The 20,276-nt window shown below is 36.4% G+C and overlaps 1 protein-coding gene across 2 annotated transcripts; it reads right to left on the bottom strand.

Annotated features, from left to right (window-relative positions):
• Window positions 1-622: 622 nt before the first annotated feature.
• LOC103709011 (uncharacterized) lies at window positions 623-15,048 on the bottom strand. Of its 2 annotated transcripts, none has more exons than XM_008794165.5 (16): window positions 14,448-15,048; window positions 11,170-11,291; window positions 10,986-11,074; window positions 10,873-10,908; window positions 10,358-10,451; window positions 7,973-8,015; window positions 7,778-7,878; window positions 5,020-5,084; window positions 4,352-4,848; window positions 4,178-4,265; window positions 3,974-4,078; window positions 2,861-3,429; window positions 2,587-2,725; window positions 2,447-2,515; window positions 1,694-1,819; window positions 623-977 (listed from the first exon to the last, which is right to left on the bottom strand). In XM_008794165.5, the coding sequence occupies exons 1-16, from the start codon at window positions 14,663-14,665 to the stop codon at window positions 864-866; spliced, it is 2,475 nt and encodes an 824-aa protein (XP_008792387.3). In that variant the 5' UTR covers window positions 14,666-15,048; the 3' UTR covers window positions 623-863. The 2 variants fall into 2 exon arrangements, with proteins under 2 accessions (XP_008792387.3, XP_008792386.3); XM_008794164.5 differs by having other exon boundaries at window positions 2,861-3,432.
• Window positions 15,049-20,276: the final 5,228 nt, after the last annotated feature.

The following is a 20,276-nucleotide window of genomic DNA, read 5'->3' on the forward strand; positions in this document are numbered from 1 at the left end:
CAGAAGTAGATTAAGGACAAAAAAGTTGAAGTGTCGGGATGTTCAGCTATTTAGGAAATGGAACTGAAAATGCCTCTGCTCCATTTCATTTCATGAATGGTTGTAGAACAAAATTATTATGGAATAGTGGAAAATGAGCAAGAAGTTAAGAGTAGAAAAGGAATAATGAAAGATACTCATAATTAGTAAATTCAACATAATCACCAAGTTGCTTCAAGCACATGCTTATAGTTTTCTTGAGATCGATCCAACAATCAAGACCTGCCCTACTGGTAATGGGATTCTACGGTGCACCGTTTCTTGTGTCCAAAATATCGTCTTGGTTTCGCCCCAGTCTCTCACCTCTCTTAATCAAGTTATTAGCTGGCCTTTCTACTCTTTTTGATTTGGTATTTTTTGGTACGATACTTTTAAATTTGGCTGCAAGGTGGATATTTCTCCAATGCTTAATACGCTTCTGCGAAAAGCTTCGGAAGATCAGCCGCGCATTATGTGTAACAGAGGAAGCGATAGCTTCCCCCGACTTATTGAATTAACGAAAGAGCCGCGCTATATAATTTGAGAGTTCGTGGTGCATGGTCTCAATTGAAGCAACAAAACAATACAACAAATAACAACTATATACGCGCATACCAGATAATATATCATTTTGGAAAAATAGTACATCCTAAATGGGTATAAATTACCTCTGACATATAGCCATGCAACATTATACCAGTTTTCTATCTGCAAGCCCCACCACTACTGAAATGCTCGCCAATGCTGGAAGCCAACCAGCAACTTCATGGTCCCTTTGAACATCATCGATTGGTGATATTTAGGGGCGAATCTTGTTTCCACTGGTTTGTATATACATGTATGCTTTATAGGAAGTAAGATAACTGTTGCTTCTTTCTCGAGCCACCTTCCCCATGTAAATCATTCCATTGCTTTAGTTCACTCATCACAGAACCCTCAGCGGCAAAACTAGCAGCAACCTGCATTAGAAAATTTGGCAAATACATAGGCATGTTTACTGGCCATCAAAGTAATACCTGACTCTCTTCTTAATTAATCAATGAGAAAATATATTGTCTTATTTGAATATATATATGCATATAGAAATATCATCAGACAAGGTGAAAAGATAGAGAGTGCAGAATAGCATAGTTGATACAAAGAAAGAGAGATATGGATCACAGATGGGACAGATTTGCACACTAAAATGGTCATGAACGGCTCTTTAATCTGTCAGGAAAGTATGAGAATGCAAAGTTATAATGTTTAACCTCAAAGTTATTCCATAAATCTAGGAGTCCGGTCATGCATTGTAGCATATCCAGATTCAAACAGTGTATATTTGGAGTGAGGACAAGCGTCTCAATCAGTTAGCATTCCTCATCAGAATGCAGGTTTTGTTGCAGCATGGGCATTGAAAGACACTGGTCCAGCTTATGGAACTCCAACTCATGACCAAAACTCCGCAAAAGCTTGTCCAGAATGTTGTCAGGCCACAACCAATGAGGGCAGAGGGCATACGCACATGCAGAGAGAGCATGTGCATGCCCAGATATGTGTATGCGCATGCATGCATGCATGCACATATATGTGTGTATCAGTGTGTGCATGTACATATATGTATCTATATGTTCATGTCAATGTGGATTGTGGACATGTCTTTTGCACATGGAGCCACTAGAAAAAATAAACTCACCTGATTCTTTGCCTGCCTCAAGTCTTCCATGTTTAATGGTCTGAGGGTAATTGCTTGCTCGCCATCCTCTTCCCTATTTTCTGAACGCTCTGCTGAACTCTCTACTTCCTCAGCTTTCTGCTTCTCCTGAGACGAACGAATAACCATAATACATGAGTTCACAGCAATTCATCTGGGCCTCACATGTCATAAACAGGAATCAGTATCAGAGAAGTGGCCTATGGGACTTCAGTATAAAATTTAGTAAATATTTAAAGAAATGAAGATTTTTAGTAGAATTAGGCTTTTTAAAATTAATATAAAAAATCCTCTTAATGGCTCAAGAGCAAACTTTAGAATAAAGTTTAGTAAACACCTTGATAAATGAACTATGCTTAAAAATGATATTTTTTGTTCCTCCTTGGTTCTCAAAAGGAGGAAAACAGAACAAGCAAATAGGTTGGATGTAGCCTGGAGCCTGAAATATTTTTGAGAACAGGATTGAGTTTAAAGTGAAACGAAATTTCATCCTCAATGGCATTCTAGAAAAAGTGGGCAGATAGACATATGTGATGACTGATGTGCTTATCTGGAGAACCTCAAACTAGCAAGCCACAATTTTTTCAAAGAACAGGAGGAAAACATCCACACAGAAAGAAAAAAAAAAAATCTTATTCGAACAGAATTATCTGGCAAATTTGCTTGGTCAGCAATATTTCAAAATTGACACACTGGATTCTAGAAAATATTAATACAGAAGCTGTTAAGTCTTACCAGTTCCTTAAGCCTCTCTCTCTGAATTAGCTCTCTAACAGGGCGGTATGCTGCCGTCACACATAGGTTCTGCTCAACAATTGCCTCAAGTTAATCACTAAGCACTCCGTGATGCTAAATGCCACAAGAAACATACAAACCTTAAGATCGCTACCACTGTATCCTTCTGTCATGGTCGCAAGCTCCTTGTAGTCAAGTCCTTCTTCAACCTTTTCTTTTGACAAAAGTTTCCTTACAATTAACTCCCTGCTCTCCACTGATGGTAGTCCAACCATGATTCTGTCCGATATAGGAAATCAGAGTTGGGAAAAAGGCATGTTTTCATAACTAAGCAACTATATCAAGCTCTTGTGCAAGGCATGATGCAAATATAAAACCAAACATTATTCTCATAAGATATACAACCAAACAAACCTGCGCTCAAACCTCCTAATAATTGCTTCATCGAGATCAAATGGTCTGTTTGTCGCTGCTAGAACAAGGATTCTCTCCCCAGACTTTGTTAAGAGCCCATCCCAGTGGGTCATGAACTCGTTCTTGATCTTCCGCATTGCCTCATGTTCTCCCACCCTAGTTCGCTGCCCAAGCATGCTATCAACCTCGTCCACGAAAATGATTGTAGGGGCAACCTTAGCAGCCAGTGTAAACAAAGCTCTGACATTCTTTTCATCTTCCCCGAACCACTTTGACGTGATAGTGGACATTGAAACATTGATGAAACTTGCTCCAGCTTCATTTGCTATGGCCTTGGCTAGCATTGTCTTCCCAGTTCCAGGTGGCCCAAACAGCAGTATTCCTCTGCAAGGCTTCAGAAGGCCTCCATTAAAGAGGTCAGGACGTCGAAGGGGAAGCATCACTAGTTCCTGAAGAGATTCTTTGATTTCATCAAGGGCACCTATGTCATTAAACGTCACCCCAATTTCATTCGCTGGGATGACCTCTGGTCTGATCCGCTTTTCAAATTCATTGTCTGGAGAAACTTCCTGCTAGGAGAAAAAACAAAAAAAAATGGAGTTAATTAAGTTTGGCAGAATCTAACAACCATTTTCTAAATGAAGGGGACATGGGGGTTACCTTTGAGGACCTCAATCAAAAATAGGACAGCACAAAAGGTTCACTCTCAGTCTTTCATACCATTGATTACAATTAGCAAAACAACAACTCCAAAATTCACATATTTATGCAGAAAGAATGAATAAAGCATTGCATTCAAATTTCGTTTCTTCCTGAGAATATGTGAAAGATGGAACTCATCTTCTTAACCTTAAATCCTTCCTTTGACTTCTTTATCTAGATTCTTTTCTCAAGTGTTAAGGAATAGATGGACAGCGGGGGGATACTCTAGTCTGTTGAATCCAAGCTGCCCTGTTACATTATCTATGAAATTGAAAATAAACTAATATTTAACAGAATTCTGCCTAATATAAAAGGTAGTCCATAAATTATTCTTACATGCATAACAGAAAAACGTTTAATCTTGTATACATCAGACTATCACAAAAGAAAGCAAGAAAGAAGAAAACTTACAGGTGCTTTTGGTGGTAGAGATGAACCCTCAGAATCTTTCACCCCTGGTGCCATTTTCTCAGCTTTTTCCACAGCTGCAGCTGCACCATCTTCATTTACAGCTTCCTAACAAACAAGCACGATATAAGTATAATATCATCTTTCAGCTAAGCAGAGCACTATACTGTTCACATTTTACAAGCCGATCATAAAGACCATGCATACCTTCCCTGACTCAACATTTGCCTCCAGCTTTATAGTGTCCTCACCAGAAAGCCTACTTTCTTGGAATATACTTAATCCATGGGACAAACTGTTATATGAAACATGCAATAAGAGAAAAAGAGGGGGGGAAGGCCAATAGAAAACAAACCAGAAATTCACTATATACCAACTGACCTCTTCGAAGAAATGACAAGCTTTCCATTTCTGTATTCAGGCTCCTTGTTATTCATCAAATGGTAAGAAACAGCTGACACGACAATTTCCTCTATGTAATTACTGAGAACCATTGTATCTGCCAGGCAGATACAGCCCAAATCATCGCACGCAAGATCATTTGCCGCAAGCACCTCTGTAATGTGGTTTCTATTATCCTGAATTTGTATCATTTTCATGTCTTCCTCTAGCTGAGATTTCCAGCTAACCAAATGAGTCTCATCTTCTGGAGGCTTAATCTCTATATTGTAAGGGAACAGGCTACTGACCCTTCCATCCACATCTCTATAATCACTATCAGATTCCAACAATCTTGAACCAAGTATCAACACCGGTCCTGAAAGGTTTTTCAGCATTTTCTGAAATAAAGAATATATTCTTTGTGATCTGTACACAAGATTCTCAACATCCCTTACATATAGGACAATGGGATTACTTTTTGACACTGAAGCTAAGACCTGCACAGTGATCTCAAGATCAGAATCCTTCCAAGAGCTAGGCAATATCAAAATTAACAAAACCCCGAAGATTCAAAAAATGGAGCAATCAAAATAGTCATGCCACAAAATGTTTTCAGAATAAGGAAAGATAAGACCATAGAAAGTAACAGGATAGAGTAAAAGAAATACCTTGTAAAGTGATTGTAGAAGAACCTTGTCACCAAAAGACCAGCTGCTGGTGCGTTTGAGAGGAGCTGAGAAATTAGTCAATCCATAAGAAACTGATCAAAAGATACAATTTTCAAATGAATTCTAAATATCATGCATTCCAAACACATGGCCAACGAAACAGTTACAAATAAAAGATTACGCAGGTAGTGTGTCATTTATAGCCATAACAACCATCTCTTGAGTATTAATTAATGTTCTTTCCAAATAATACTTGTTCAACAATTTGATGACGGTGACATATTATAGTGTCCATCTCCTCCTCAACACAAAATTGTAAGCTGGGGCCGTGGGCCAATACCAAAATCGAAGATAATGAACTCAGAAGAAGATCAACCCTCCCCTCCCCCCCCACCCCCAACCCCCACCACCACCCAAAAAAGAAAATCATGTTTACCTTTCAGAGGTCATCATATCTTGCATCTTCCCAGCAGTAACAGCCACAACTCAAAGTCAATTGCTAAAAGAACAGTATGTTACTTTAGAAAATCCTATTGGCCTATCTTGGTTTCTATATCATTTGACTAGCATCACATGTCTAAGGTTGCTTTAGGTTTTTTTTTTATTTAAATACATATAATTTTAAGGTTAATCCATATGGCCATTTCTAAGATTGCTTAGTAAATCTCTTTTGGATAGGGCTGCTCGAGCCTTTATTTCTTGTGTTAACAAGGCGCTTAAGGGGCTAACTAGTCAACTCCCTTGTGAGTGTTAACAGGACCAGTTACTTGCCCCCTTGGTAGAATTTCTTTTTTCTTTATATGTCCTAGATCCACAAGGAACCCAGTAAATAAATATAAGAAGGTTACCTTCCCCATGTGCCATTGACTTAATTTGAAATAAAACTTGAGAGACTTCCATGGTGATGACTTTATTCATTGAAGTGATGATTTATCAATATTTAGATGAGGATTCCCCCATATACTTATTGGTGGTTACTAGTAAAGTTATCCTTTTCTAACTAATTTGATACTTCAAGCCCCCCGTTTCCTTAAATTAGACTATTAAAATCATCACCTAAAGCTTAATTCCCAACTCCTTGATATCATCATTACATATTCTTATATTTAGCTTGCCCTTTGTCCACCTCCATAATTCATGTTTAAACTAAATTGGCTTGATTGATCAAAGATCCTCATCAACACTTCATCCAAACCATGGATCCCCTGCAGTTCTCCAAGATATCCACACTAAAATGTCCGTAAGAAAACCATCCTCATGCGTCAACTAAAACCTGAAAACAAATCAAGTTGTGAATCTCAGCAGCTGTTACATAATTTTTATTGCAATACATAATCATCCATCAAACCAAAGAGATATTTTCTCCGTGCTATCCTGCATCAATTTGATATAAGAAGGTTGAGTTGGTTGACAATAGCCAAGTGAAGCAACAACTTATGTGGCAGCATGATGATATCCTTAAACTACTTGCACAAGTTATTGGCAACATGCATGTGTTAACTTGAATGATTAGACAGAGACAAGAATTCCAGAGGGGAGAAGATCAGCTAGGCCTACGAACATTGAAGAATACCTTCCATATCGTGTTAGTTGTCGTGATTACGTTTTGTAATTTATGCAACACTCATATTCCTACAATCACTCATATTCCTACAATCCTGCGGGAGAATGACCCAATCACTCCATCAAAAAGCAGTGCCATGTTTCTTTCAAGATCAGAATTTACTATCTGATGATATTGGTGGTGTGGTCAATAAGTGATTCATGAAGGCAAGGTGAAAACTGAAAAGCACATGCTTTCATGTCCAAGGCTAAAGGCTGTTGATGCTGATGAAAATTAGGAAGGTGCACTGAAAAAAGGACAGACAAATCATGTATAAGCTATAATATGGATCTTATGTGGCAGTTTGAGGCCCCAAGAAATGAGGGAGGCACATGCTAGCCCTACTGATAGAAGAAACTATGACATTGCAAAGAAGAGGAGTATCAAAAATAAGAAAACCAATTATAATAATTCATTTTCTCCAATTTTCCCTGTAAACTAAAAGAGTAACATGCAGGTGAATCCAATTCTTCAGGATGCCACAAAGAAAACATTCTAATATCATAAATCAAAAGTAATCTCAGGGAGCGAAGCTAAAAAGTCTAGTCAAAAGTTGCAAATTGCAATACCTTTTTTCAGGTTTGCTTTGAAGATAAGTTGTCCCTTCTCAAAAAAAAATATGGACACCCTTAACTCTTAAATAGACCAACTAATTTATCTTTTATTCATTTTTTTCTGAAGATGCATAACAAACGGTGAAGAATATAGGGTTGAAAAGACCAGGGTTGGTTGGCAACCAGGCATCATTTTTTTATAAAGGAAAACTTTGTTCTATTGCAAGAAATGTCTGTCTTCGAATCTGCAGCTAAGAAAGAAAAACAAGACATCTGAAGAAGTAATTTCACAAACAAAAATGATGATCAAACAATGAGAAACATAGTTAATCTTGTCCGCACTTTTATATAGACAGATATACTTATCCCATGCTGATGAGTTGTTAAAATAAATTATAAGTGATCATTAGCAATGAGTAATTCACAAATTGATCCAAATTTCAAAGATTTGGAGGCAATGTTGACAATTTAAAAGTTTTCTGATATGATCAGAAAACCTAAAAATAATATTGTCTCTAGTATGTAAATTGGTTGTGCATTCATTCTAACAGTCAGAAACATATTATATTTTGATGGTCCTACAAATACTAAGTGCAGTAACCTGGATTTACAGGAGCACATTGTGATGTAAGGCCATTCATATCAGCTGAGACTGATGCATTTTTACGAAGCCCAGGCATGCTGCTATTGCTATCTGATGCCCTGAAAATAAAAAAGGAACATATAAGTAAAAAATGGTAAAAGAATTATCCATGTTGGATGTTACCAATAATTCAGCAAGTATCAAACTTTATACCTTGGCCTTAACTCTAAACTGCTGCTTTGCCTACGCAATGATCCTGCAATAACTCCTATGAGTTAGAATTAACAAAAAGAAGGCAAAACATTGAGAGAAAATCATAATCTGACAAGAAAATATATGAAAAATAAATACATTATGGATGAAACAAATTATAAATCACAATAAATCCTTCAGCTAGATATGATGACAAATGAAATAAAGGTGATTAGTTCAACTGACCACTGGTGTGATAAGTGACAGAAACACATAAGAACTTAAATATCTCTGATGATCTAGGCAAATACTTAATTTCCTAGATAAAATCTGTTAGAAAGTTTTTTGTGAATATTTATGGGAGAAAATAAAAGAAATGTGTAAAAAATAGAGATAAATCCCTAAAATGTCTGAATATTAGATACTTTAGATTTTCTTTTCTTTCGATGAAATGTGCAGAAACCATAAAAGGTCTAAATTCTCACATTACATCAATGATGATGAGGATGATGATGATGCAAAAGGAAAAAGGGATCTGATAAATAAATGTCTCATGGGCAAAACTAATATAGAGCTGTTTATGCAACCGTTTTGTTTATGTGCACAATAATGTTTGTGCCTCTTTCTAGACGACTCCCTGATAGTGCATGTTAGTTATATGTTTAAAGATTCTGCTTTGCAAGCTAGGTATCAAGCATGGGGTCCAAAAAAGTTGTAATGAATCTACAACCAGTGTAGCTCATAAATTGGTTCAGCATGATATGGCCAAACACATAAAAGATGGTAGTTATTTCATTAAAGAAAGAGTTGGCAATAGAGACATTATTTATAAAGAGGAAGGATCAATTACAAAATGAAGCATAATAGGCATCTGTGCACCTGCTTACAGAATTCTGTGATACACGGGATGGGAGAGGAGTTAGTTTAATCAATTTCTCTGCGTATCTTAAGTTTGTAACATATGATGCATGATTTGAATATTCAGTGTAGCATCTTCTTTCCTTTCTTCTATCTCTTACCTATTAACTAAATCCTACCATTTCACTTATATGTTTACCAAAAAGCACCATCATGGATCCCACTAAGCTTTCTAATGACCAAGCTACCAATTCGCCCTTTCCATCTCCAAATCCTTTACAACATTATTTCAGTTCACCAACACATGGAAGTGCAAACTACCAGACTATTTATCACACCCACATAATTACTCAACCCTAAGGATCTTAAATGAAATAAAATATAAACAATTTATAGAGGTAGAGAAACGAAATAACAAAAAAATATTAATTTACTTCTCCACTTGGCACAAATATTATTCCTGATGTGGCCCAAAATAAGATCAGCCAATCGGGAGATGATAGGTAGCACAGATAGGGACTAGTTTCAGCCAAACTTGGATTCATGAGCTGATCTAGATAAGGAAAGTTCAAATAGCTCTCCACCCAGCTATGGACTCTAGAGCCCAACTCCAGTAGAAAATGGCCTCTTCATCTATAAAAGGAGGCCCAAAGATACCGCATACGCATCACACAAAAAAACAATACATACATTCTACTCTCTCTCCATTTTTCTGGTCTCCTCCTTTCCCCTTGCTTTTCTCTAGAGCCCAGTCTGACTTAAGCCCTCCGGGGGCCCCTTCTGGATTAGCTCCAACGGCCTTCGAGTTCTATTTCTCTCCCTATCTGTAGGATAGCAAGCATGGCTCCTCTTTCCGGAGAGCAGATCCATCAGTAGCCTTCCGAGCACCAAATCGGGTTTTGGCAGCAACAATTCCTATAACAACTAGTCAGTCATCTACGACGCTAAGATATGTTAATATTTTTTACAGACATATCTTTCAGATAAATCTATGCTTATGCACTTGACATGCTTCATGAGCAACTTTTACCAACAACGTCACACCCCCTGCAAAGGCACTTCGCATATTAGCGGTTTTCCCTTCACTAGGTTTGTACCGAGCCCACTGGCTTATCTGTTGGTCTGCAATCTTTTAAACTCATTGGCCCACAAGAAATGGTGTAAAGTGTAAACTATTATCTCCGATATTTCTTGAATACAAGAAAAATAAATCCATCTGATCTCAGTATCTCTATAATCAGACCAAGAAATAGCAAAAAAAAAAACTAATTTGTCTTCCTCCTTGGGTTCTTTGGCCAAAAGTTTAGAGTACACAGATATGGCTAGCATTGGAGCTTTTCTTGAATCATATATTTATGATGCAATCGAGCTATCCATGCATTCATTCAAGTAAATATATAATGACAGAAGAATTATCAGCCTGAAGAAGATGTATCATATCATGAGAAAGAAGAAGAACAAAAAGCATTCACTCAACAATATAAAAACAACACAAACTCATGTATATAGGGTCCTTGGAGCATGAAGTAAATATTCCTACATTAATACCTTTAGGTTCCTCCCTCTGCAGAAGGATTGAAACAGATCCAAGTAAACTAGAAATTCTCTCCAAAGTTGCCTCAGATACAGATCTTCTAAAAAACTGCAGAAAAATAAATGCACCTTGTGAGGATATATCATAATGAGATTTAAGTAACCTCTCCAAGAAAAGCTTGATTCTACATGTAAAAATGAATGATTCTACAGCAGAGTAAAATTTCATTATAATTGTAGAACTGTACCAATGACTAGAAAATGTATATGTATGTATATGCATGTATGTGTGCATATGCACTACTTGCATGAAGATAACATATAAGAACAATATCAGCACATGTCTTCATGTCTTTATAAAGAAAGGGGGTAAAAAAGAAATTAAATAATCGTAGAGTGATAAAATATTTTTTAGTTCCTAAATTTTACTCCAGATAATAAAGTAAATCTACTTGACTATAAGTTGTCTGTGCCCTATTCATCAAAAAAAAAAAGACTATACATTGTCTGTGTAAGTTTAGAATTCTTACAGAATCTTTATTGGAACTGCCATATTTGCTCTGAATCTGTAACCAATTGCCCAATGATAAATCAAAATCATAAATATGTAGAAACAAAGAAAACTATGACTGTATCCACTGACCTTGAGTGAGAAGTCAGTCACATCTAGCAACAACAATTTGGCCTCAAAGTAATGGGCCAGTGCCTTGGCAAGCATTTGTTGGTAAAGCTCTTCAAACAAAGATCTCTTGAATTAGTCCAAGCCTATAAATATATTTCAAATACTTCAAATCTAACCAAATATGAATATATTGCATATAAAGTACCTGCAGGGCCTGAGAGCAAAATGGCTCGACTTGCAGGAGAAAGGTTTCGGGTGTACTTTGACAAGTCCACTTGCTTCAGGTGAACATAGGCTGCACTTGTTAGTATAGCTCGGGTCTGTTCACTGACATCAACATCATGAAGGCTAAGCCATCAGAATAAACAAAACAGAAGCATTACACTATATATATACAATATCATTAAAACCTCTGGCAGATGGAAGACATAATCAAAAGTAATGTCATATGACCAGAAAGTTAAGGCTCACAATCTAAATCAGGTGAGATTAGATATATCAAATGACTGGAAAATCCATTAATTCTTGGGTTTAAAATTTTTTTTTTAAGAAAAGGCATTGGTGAAATTCTGTCACACAAATCATCACCTAATGCTAGTTGATTCAAGTACTTTTAGTATCAAAAAGCAAATAAAGAATAAGAGAAAGCTGCATCACATAATCTAATCTTAAATAATTAATAGTATAACTGTGAAATATTACAAGTTCCAATTTCTACATCGATGTTACAAAAAAAACTTGTCCCATACTGGGTTAAAAAAAAAAAGCAGGCAAGTGTGAGAGTAAGAGTGAGTGCGTGAGAGAGAGAGAGAAGCAAAAACTCAAATGAATTTTTTTTGTACCCTAGAGGAAATATAGAAGATTCTATTCAACTAAAAAATCAGTAGTTAACTAAGAATTGATATTTGAGGGAAAGAATATTGAATACGAGTATATCATATCAGCAAGCTTCAGCCCATCTTTATGGGTTAATTTCTAGACCTTAGACTCATCTCATCTTTTCAGGTCAACATTTTAAATTCTTATTCATTCTTTCATTATCCTGATTCTGAATCAAGTGAAGTTTCAACTTTCATCCAAGTCATCTCATGTCTACTCCTGTTTTCTAGCCATGCCACATGACTCTGAGCTTTAATCTTTCATGTCATCAAGGGTTCCTTCAATTTTCAATACTCAGTTACATCAATTCCTTTTTTTTTTTGGGGGTATGATTCTTAAGCAATCACCTGTTCCAATTATATAAGAGTGAAAAAAATAATAAACGGATCATCATGCATGTGATTGTATAATTGACGCATTTAGCCATTTATCTTTCCATATAATGAAGTTAAATTGTGAGATATGACATAAATAATATAAGAAATGAGACCGACCACAGGACCTGGTTAATGACTCCCCCCCCACAACAGATAAGCATTAAAGTGAAGGTAAAAAAAGGGTTGTCTAGTGACATCATTGAGTGCATTTAATATGAGCTCATATGTCAGCTAATGGGGCATATCGTGACCAATACTTAGTTAACCAAGCCAGTCAAGAAAAGAGAATCACTGTCATTAGGGTTAGCCAGTAGCAACTCAAGAACACGTTTAAACTAGATGAACGTGTGCCTTTGCTTTTGACATAGCTTTTTCTGCTCACACGTTCATCTAGTTTAAACGTGTTCTTGAGTTGCTACTGGCTAGAAATAGGTTTAAGGCCTATTTCTAGCCAGTAGCTTTTTCAGTAAATAAGCTTTAAGGCAGCTTTCACAATGCTCGAAATAGGTCACTTTTTTCTCAATTTTTTTTGTTGTTTTCTTTCCTTTTTCTCGAAAAGAAAACTTGGTCAAAATTCACCAATTTCTCTCATGCCAACTATTCAGTATAACCAATTTGTGCTGTCATATGTGGATTGGCAGCAGAAAAATTACTAACCAGGAGCTTATGGGGCAATAGATATTAGTTATTAGTGCATCAGTTGTTTGAAAGTTTTAACTACTATGTGTACAAAAAGTGTTCTTAGTTTCCAAATTCAATTGCCGCTAGAGGAGGCTGCCTCTCACTCTATACAAATTACTTATTTTATTGGCATAAATAAACGATATCATTTGCCAAGTGGCAACTTGCCTTGTATGATTTCTGTCAGTAAAAGCTATAGCTAAATTAACTAACTTAGACCACATCAAAATGACAAAACTATAGTAAGACAAGGAAAATTGGTCTGCACTGTTTATCTTATAACAAAATGTAAGTAGAAAAGAGGCGGAAGAAAGTGTAGCAAAAGATAAAAGACGGGGAAGAGAAAAGCAGAAAGGTTGGGAAAATGAGAGAGAAGTGACATTACACAAAAACTCCACTTTGAAGACTATATAAAAATCCAATAGGTTAGGTAATATGAGTCATCTTCAAATAAATTTCCATCAAAACCACTTCTATCAAATTAGCAAGATTATAACAATAAAAACAAAGTCCATATGAAAAGAACAAAAAAAAATATATTTTTGAAAACAAATAAAGAAAGCTTGAATCAGATTATAAAATGTGCAATTTCCATGGATCACGGGCATCCTATTCAAGAGCAAGAATTATCCTTATCATCAAAGCCACAAAGCTACCATTTTACTATGATTCACTAATCACCTTTAAGATCCATCTGTTATCCATTATTAAATTTACTATCAGCTGTCATACTACTGTCAGACCCCCAGCATGATCCACACCATATTCATCGATCCACCTTACAGTAAAGAGGCTACGAAGACCATATATATGTACAAAATTCCAGTCTAATTCTGATAAAAACATAAATAAATAAATGCAAAGTGAAGGCAGATATGGGTCGAGAACGCATGACTTGTATTTAGTATTCCAATTATTGCCAGCGCCACTCTTCTAAAAGAAGACATGGAGGATGAGTGTACTCACTCAATCAGAAAATATGTTAATTACAAGCACCCGACCCAAGTTTGAGCCGCAGGAACAGAGTTTCCTATTCAAGATAAATTAGAAAAAAGAAAAAAAATCATGAGAAGAACGGCAGAATACAAATAAAGATTGTATTTTAAAAAGAAGATTGTGATTTGTGAACATGATCAGAAGAAAACCCATTAAACCTAAAAATCCCATTTTTTTCTCAAAATAAAGCTAAAATGGAATACTGTGGCATTAAATAAAGGAATCAGAGAATCAAGAACGCCTCCTTTCCCAAGGCCCTCGTGATGCAATTAATATCTTAACGTCAATCAATGTAACATCAAACAACGGAATCTTGAGGTTGAAAAGAATCAAGAACGGCTAAAATATAGCTAAATCGAAAACCCTTGAATTAAATAGAGGAATCGGGGAATCAAGAACGTTTTCCCTTTCGAAGGCCCTCGCGATGCAATTAATATCTTAACGCCAATTAATGTACCATCAGAATAACGGAATCTTGAAGTGCAAAAGAATCAAGAACGGCTGAAAAATAACTAAAAAAGCTTTTTTTTAAAAAAAAGGAAAATTTCACCTGAGGTAATAAGGGAACTCATCGAAGGTAACTGTGCTGTCCCTCCCGTCCAGGACCTGCCTCATTAGCTCCTTCTCGATGTTCTCCGCCGTCACGCCGGCCGAGGAGTTCGCCGGCGCCACCAATTTTCCGACCGTCTGCCCGGAGACCAGCCCAAGTCCCACCCCGACGCCGAGCCCCAGCCCCACGGCCGACATGAGTATATGCTTCTGGTCCATCTCCTCCTCCCTCCGGAACTCCGATATCTGTGGAGAAAAATCGCCGTTTCACCGGGACTCCTCCTCCCCTCTCCACGCTCTAACATACAAAGATCCGACCAAGAACCAATCTCCTCGTCGAGTTTCCGACGGATTTCAACTTCTGGGAACCGGCAAAGAAAGCGAAAGCGAGAAATGCGACGGGTTTTCCTTTCTTTTTCTCGGAGGTCTTTTCTTACGGTGGTGGGCGATCCGGGGTGCTCTATTTATAGATGCGGCTCTTGCGGAATCCGAGTTCTAGAAAATAGCCGGAAAGGGAGGCGCGCGTTGGCGGTCGGAAAAAGGACTTAACGCGGGAAGCGGAAAGAGAGGTGGGGATCGGTAGCCGCCGTTTCTTTCTTTCCGTTTCCTTCCTTTGCCCCATTCTCTTGATTTAACGGGGACCGGGACGGTGTCGTCCGGGCGGCCTGGAATTGACGTATCCTCTGCGAATTTTGACGTGTTTTTGAAGCTGGCCCGAAGAGCCTGAGGTATCGGATCCGGGTCATGCTATGAAGCCCCAGTAGTTTACCCCGCAAAATCTCTCCAACGTGACAACAGATGATTGGTGCGTTTCTTTTTTAAAATCTGATTTTACCCTCGACATGCCGACGCCACATGAGATGGGAAAGCGGGCAAGGCATGGCACGTCATCACTTGTCACTAAAATGCCTGCGTTCTCTGGCTACGTTTGCTCCCGAGGCTTGATTGGAGCTCTGAACTTTAACCGATGTTATGGATTAGGTAGTTAGGTATTAGATTTCTTTTCTTCTTTTTTTTCATAAATCAAAACATCCTGTGCTCTCTAATGAGCAATGCTATATGAAATTAGTGCATACGGCATGGAGGGTAGTGGAGTATAGAGTTGACATAGATCCAAGCAACTCTTTCTATGGATAAAAAGAGCGTTCCAAAAAAAATTCCTTATCTCATACATACTTTACTAATTTTGTTTTCTAATATTATTTTTTATTTGTTAATTATTTACATTGAACAGGATTAAATATAGCATAATGATGGAGTAGTGGCTAAGATGAGTTAGACTTTGGTGAAGATACTTCTTTTGGGTTTGATATCAAATGCTTTAATCTTTGTTCATCAAAATTTCTCCATTATACCTCTTTTTGCAACATGTTGTCTTTTTCTAATACATGCTACATATTAATTTTTTTTTGCATGAATATTCTCTTATATATTATTCAAGTATCACCAAATAACTATAATTATGTCCACTGAGATAAAAAAATGGAGGGAATGAAATAAACTAATAAAGTTGCGATTAGGATAACAAAGAATCACCTCAACAATCTTCTGGAGAATATTCTTAGCATTTTCTAATGAAGTTTGCTAGAGCGCAAGTAGGAAAATTGTATTCTCTACATTTAGATCGCCAATTATGTCATAATACTTGGTGTCTTTACTGCGTATTATATGTGCAATCCACCAAAGTATCCAAAATAAGGTTGTGACATTTTTAAGAGATTCAGTAGAAGCTTGTTTTAACTATAAATGCCCTTGACTGTTCTAAAATATACGCGCAATAAATTAGTGAAATCCATGCAGAATAACCCTGGAAATCATATATATCTTTGATGTAACTAGATTACTTAAAATTACATGATTATATTGAGATACATGCATCTTATAAGACAGTATATATAGCATTTATGCACCATTGTTGATAAAAAATAGTAGGAATCACGTTAATCAACAATGCTATCTTGATTTCTACAAAAAAATTATTTATGCATGTTGTTTATTTCTTTTTCATTTTTATATTTAGTGTGATGGATAAATCATATATTTTCCATACAACGTTAGGCAAATCTTAATAAACATATGTTTGTAGGGAAAAAAATACAAAACCCTTTCATGCATTTTTATTTTAACTGTGCTTTTACTTTTAATACGCTTCTTTTATTTTTATAGAAATCTAAACTAATTGAGATATGTTTTAATAATATATATATATATATATATATATATATATATATATATATATATATATATATATATATATATATATATATATATATATATATATATAGTGCTATATGGAGGAAAGCTTAGGTAGGAAGCATCGGTTACTTATCTTGCTCTATTGAAGTAAAGGGAAATAATAACTTGGTAATTTAGAATATACTAGTTGATATTGGACAGTATACGTTCAAAATAAGAAATAATTGTTAAACCTAACTATGCTCACCAAATGCAATGTTACTTGGCTACTTGTTACTATTTATCAAATTTCAATTAATTTTTTTACTTGGCATGATAATTTGGCATTTCAAATCATTACATGTAACGGCTACTATTTTAAACGTTATTGAAAAGAGCCACGTTAGATGTAACGGAAGTCAGTAGCACGTGGTTTAATTAAGATAAGTTCGGAGGCCGTAACAATTTTTTTAATATTACTTTTTGCATGTGCGAAGCCTTTACGTAGGTGCTGCAGCCTTTACATGTGGTAGGTTCCAGCAACTTTTACGCGTGTCGGGCACTCGCTGCAGCTATTGGCGGCGGCCACGTCGGAAGCCGCCGGCTGGTCCTGAAAGCTGAGTCAGCGAGACCGGGCCGGACACCGGGGGCCAGAAGTGGTCCCTCACAAACTTGACAGCTGTAACGCATCAACTGGGTCCACAGGCCGTAACTGAAATCCAGTGGGGGCGCCGCCGTGGATCCCCTTCTTTTCCGAGTCCGGGAGGCTTTTTTTTTTCTTTTTCTTGGCTGCTTGCAAAGAGGAGAACAGAGATTCTACCAAAAAAGGAAAAAAAAGGTAAGAGAAAACAGAGAGCACGCTACTGCCTTACTAATTTTTTGATTTAACATGAAACCCGATCACAGTTTAAACAATTATTGTTGGAATTAGAAGTTGATGAATTCCTACTTAATTTCAACAATAATTATTAAGTATATCTTGAGCCTATAAAATTCAAAAAAAAAAAAATTAGTATGGAGCGAGCGAAAGAAGAAAAGTGAGTAGAACATGATGCTCTGTTGGCTATACTTATTTTGTTTGGATGCATAATTAGTTAGTTGAATAAACAGAGATGGACTTCTCTAATATGAATATTTTAGAATATTTATTCGGATTTAAATCAACTTATATTTATATACTGTAATTAAAAAAAAGAGCAAATGAATGCTCTAATGATTGAATATATTAGAATCCAAAATTTGTAAGCAATTCTTATATTTTGTAATCTCTAATTACCTATAGTAAAATTTTTGCAATGTTTCAGTCCATAAACATAGGTACCATGTACATATTATATATTTTTTATTTTTTTTCTTTTTTTTTTTTTTTTTGCCGACCCAACAATAATGTTTGTTAGTTGTTTAAGAAATAATGCTACAAAATATAATAATATATAATAGTTGGACAACTCAATGTCATCATTAAAATATAACTAAAGCAAACTTTCTTCTGGATCCAGAATCTTATCGGTTGAGTGGTGCAAACATACCCGCAGGCCAAAGGATGCATTAATTATAAAATGCAACAGGAAAAGAATAAAGCAGCTGATAAGACAATAAAGTAATAAAGAAAAAAATTCTTTACAACCTGCTTTTGACGAAGGAAGAAAACATAATAGTGAAATAGAAGCCTAAGAAAATACAAGCAAGCTTTTGCAAACCGTTCCAAGCTTGCTAATTAACCAATCGATAAGCAGATAATTGCTGTAGTAAAATCAACAAAGTAGAATTAGGAGCAAAGTAGAATGGAGATGCTGTATCCCTCTTTTGCTTTAAAAGCAGGGGGAAAAAATCTAGAGGCATATTGCTTTGAGCAATATTGGAAGTTGTGTGAAAAAGAGAGTTTAATTAGATTACACTTGTGAGATAAAGTGTGCGGGTACCCTAGCTTATAATAAAAACTGTCAACAGCAACACGAGTTTATTAATTTGACTCCTACTAGAGTAGGTATGCTTATGCTACATTGAAGCTCAATCCATGTTCCTATATATAAAAAATCTTAAAACAACTTTAGTTGTTTTAGTCCGATGATGATTAAGAATGGCATTTTGTCCGCTAACTACTCATTCTCCATTTAAAAAATTGTCGGCCGCTGGCTGCCAACGTATCACCATCTGTTGTTGAGCAGCGTGTGCTGGTTATATCTTTTGTGCGAAAAAAATGATCGGTCTTCTTTTGCGACATCAATCGTTGAATCATATTTTGCACGGATTTCAAAGCATTTTATTTTTTTTATCTATCTGTACAAATCTCATAGTGGCTATTGTGCGATCCTACAGCGCACATCACAAACAAAAAGAAGAAAAAAAATCATTCTTTCATGCGAAGGATACAACTCTTCAATTCCTAGGGCGGAAACCACGGGCGGAACTGCTGCCACACCACCAACACCGTAGGCTTTCTTAATCAATGCATTAGAAAGAGCCAATCCTATAATCTCTCTTGCCCATTGGTTCCTACGTTTTGGCATGAACGTGGACGTATATATTACTCATAAAACAAGTAAACTACATGGGTGCAATGGTTCCTCGCATGCAAAATCGAGCCACATTACAGCCACCATCAAAAGCCTAGCTATTTCTACGTGGAAGACACGCTGCTCCTTCGTTTGAAGGATATTTTCCAAATGTTTTGGCCACTATATACTTATATATGACATATTTGGTGGAACATTTTTAGGTACCACACACCTTATCCTATGTGCCTAGCTTCTGTTAAACTTTTCTTCAAGTAAGGGTGGGAACGCCATGCCCCAAAACTCCGGACTCTCACATCAATGGAAAGATGCTTTGGAGTTCCAATGAGCTCTCATGTTTGCATTACTTGCCTCCCTCCCAAGGAAGCGACCTTCTGTCTTGTAAAATGACAGCAAGATAATGCGATACACGCGTTACCACTAAAACTTCTGGTGCACCTACTTTTTATGAGTTACTTTCGCCTTGTTTTCTCATTCCATGTACCATATATTCAAAAGGAGTGGCCAGCAGCTAAAGCTATGGAGATTCAAAGAACTTTGCCATCTTTGTTTTTAGATTGAAATGTAAAGGCTTCTGGCCTCCTTGGACCTGTGCTTATTGTTTGATTAGTGGCAGATCTAATTGATGACGACTGGAATCCTTTCCCTATTAATGATGTTGATTGTAAGTAATCTTGCATTACTAGGCAAGATGGCTTGTTCGATCAAGATGCGAATTCATTGGATTCTGATTCAGTTTGCTAGAGAACATCTTATATGCAGAATTGTTACTATAGTTTGGTATGTGCTTTGCACATGCTTTAATAAAGAATAAGGAGCTATGAGGAAGACCGAAGACCAACTACATAAAATTATCTACCTAGTAATGATATATATTTTATTAAATGTCTTGGGCTTTTAGGACTTTCTCATTATAGACATATGGATGGTGATGTACTTAATGACAATGCTAATATGTGTTTGGACTTGGAAACTGGTTTCGGTATCAAGCATCTCATGCAAAAGGTGCGCAATGAGGTCTATTATTGTTGCAGCTAGAAGAAATATCATATCAAAAAAGTGCTGGTTTTGTGTAAGTGCTCTATTCTTTTTTAATGTTAATATTATATCAAAAAAGTGAGAGTTTATTGTAAATGTTT

This window comes from Phoenix dactylifera, chromosome 9, assembly GCF_051530095.1.
Source record: "Phoenix dactylifera cultivar Ajwa chromosome 9, Ajwa_hap1_PhDact_Kaust_v1.1, whole genome shotgun sequence".
Classification (NCBI taxonomy): Eukaryota; Viridiplantae; Streptophyta; class Magnoliopsida; order Arecales; family Arecaceae; genus Phoenix; species Phoenix dactylifera.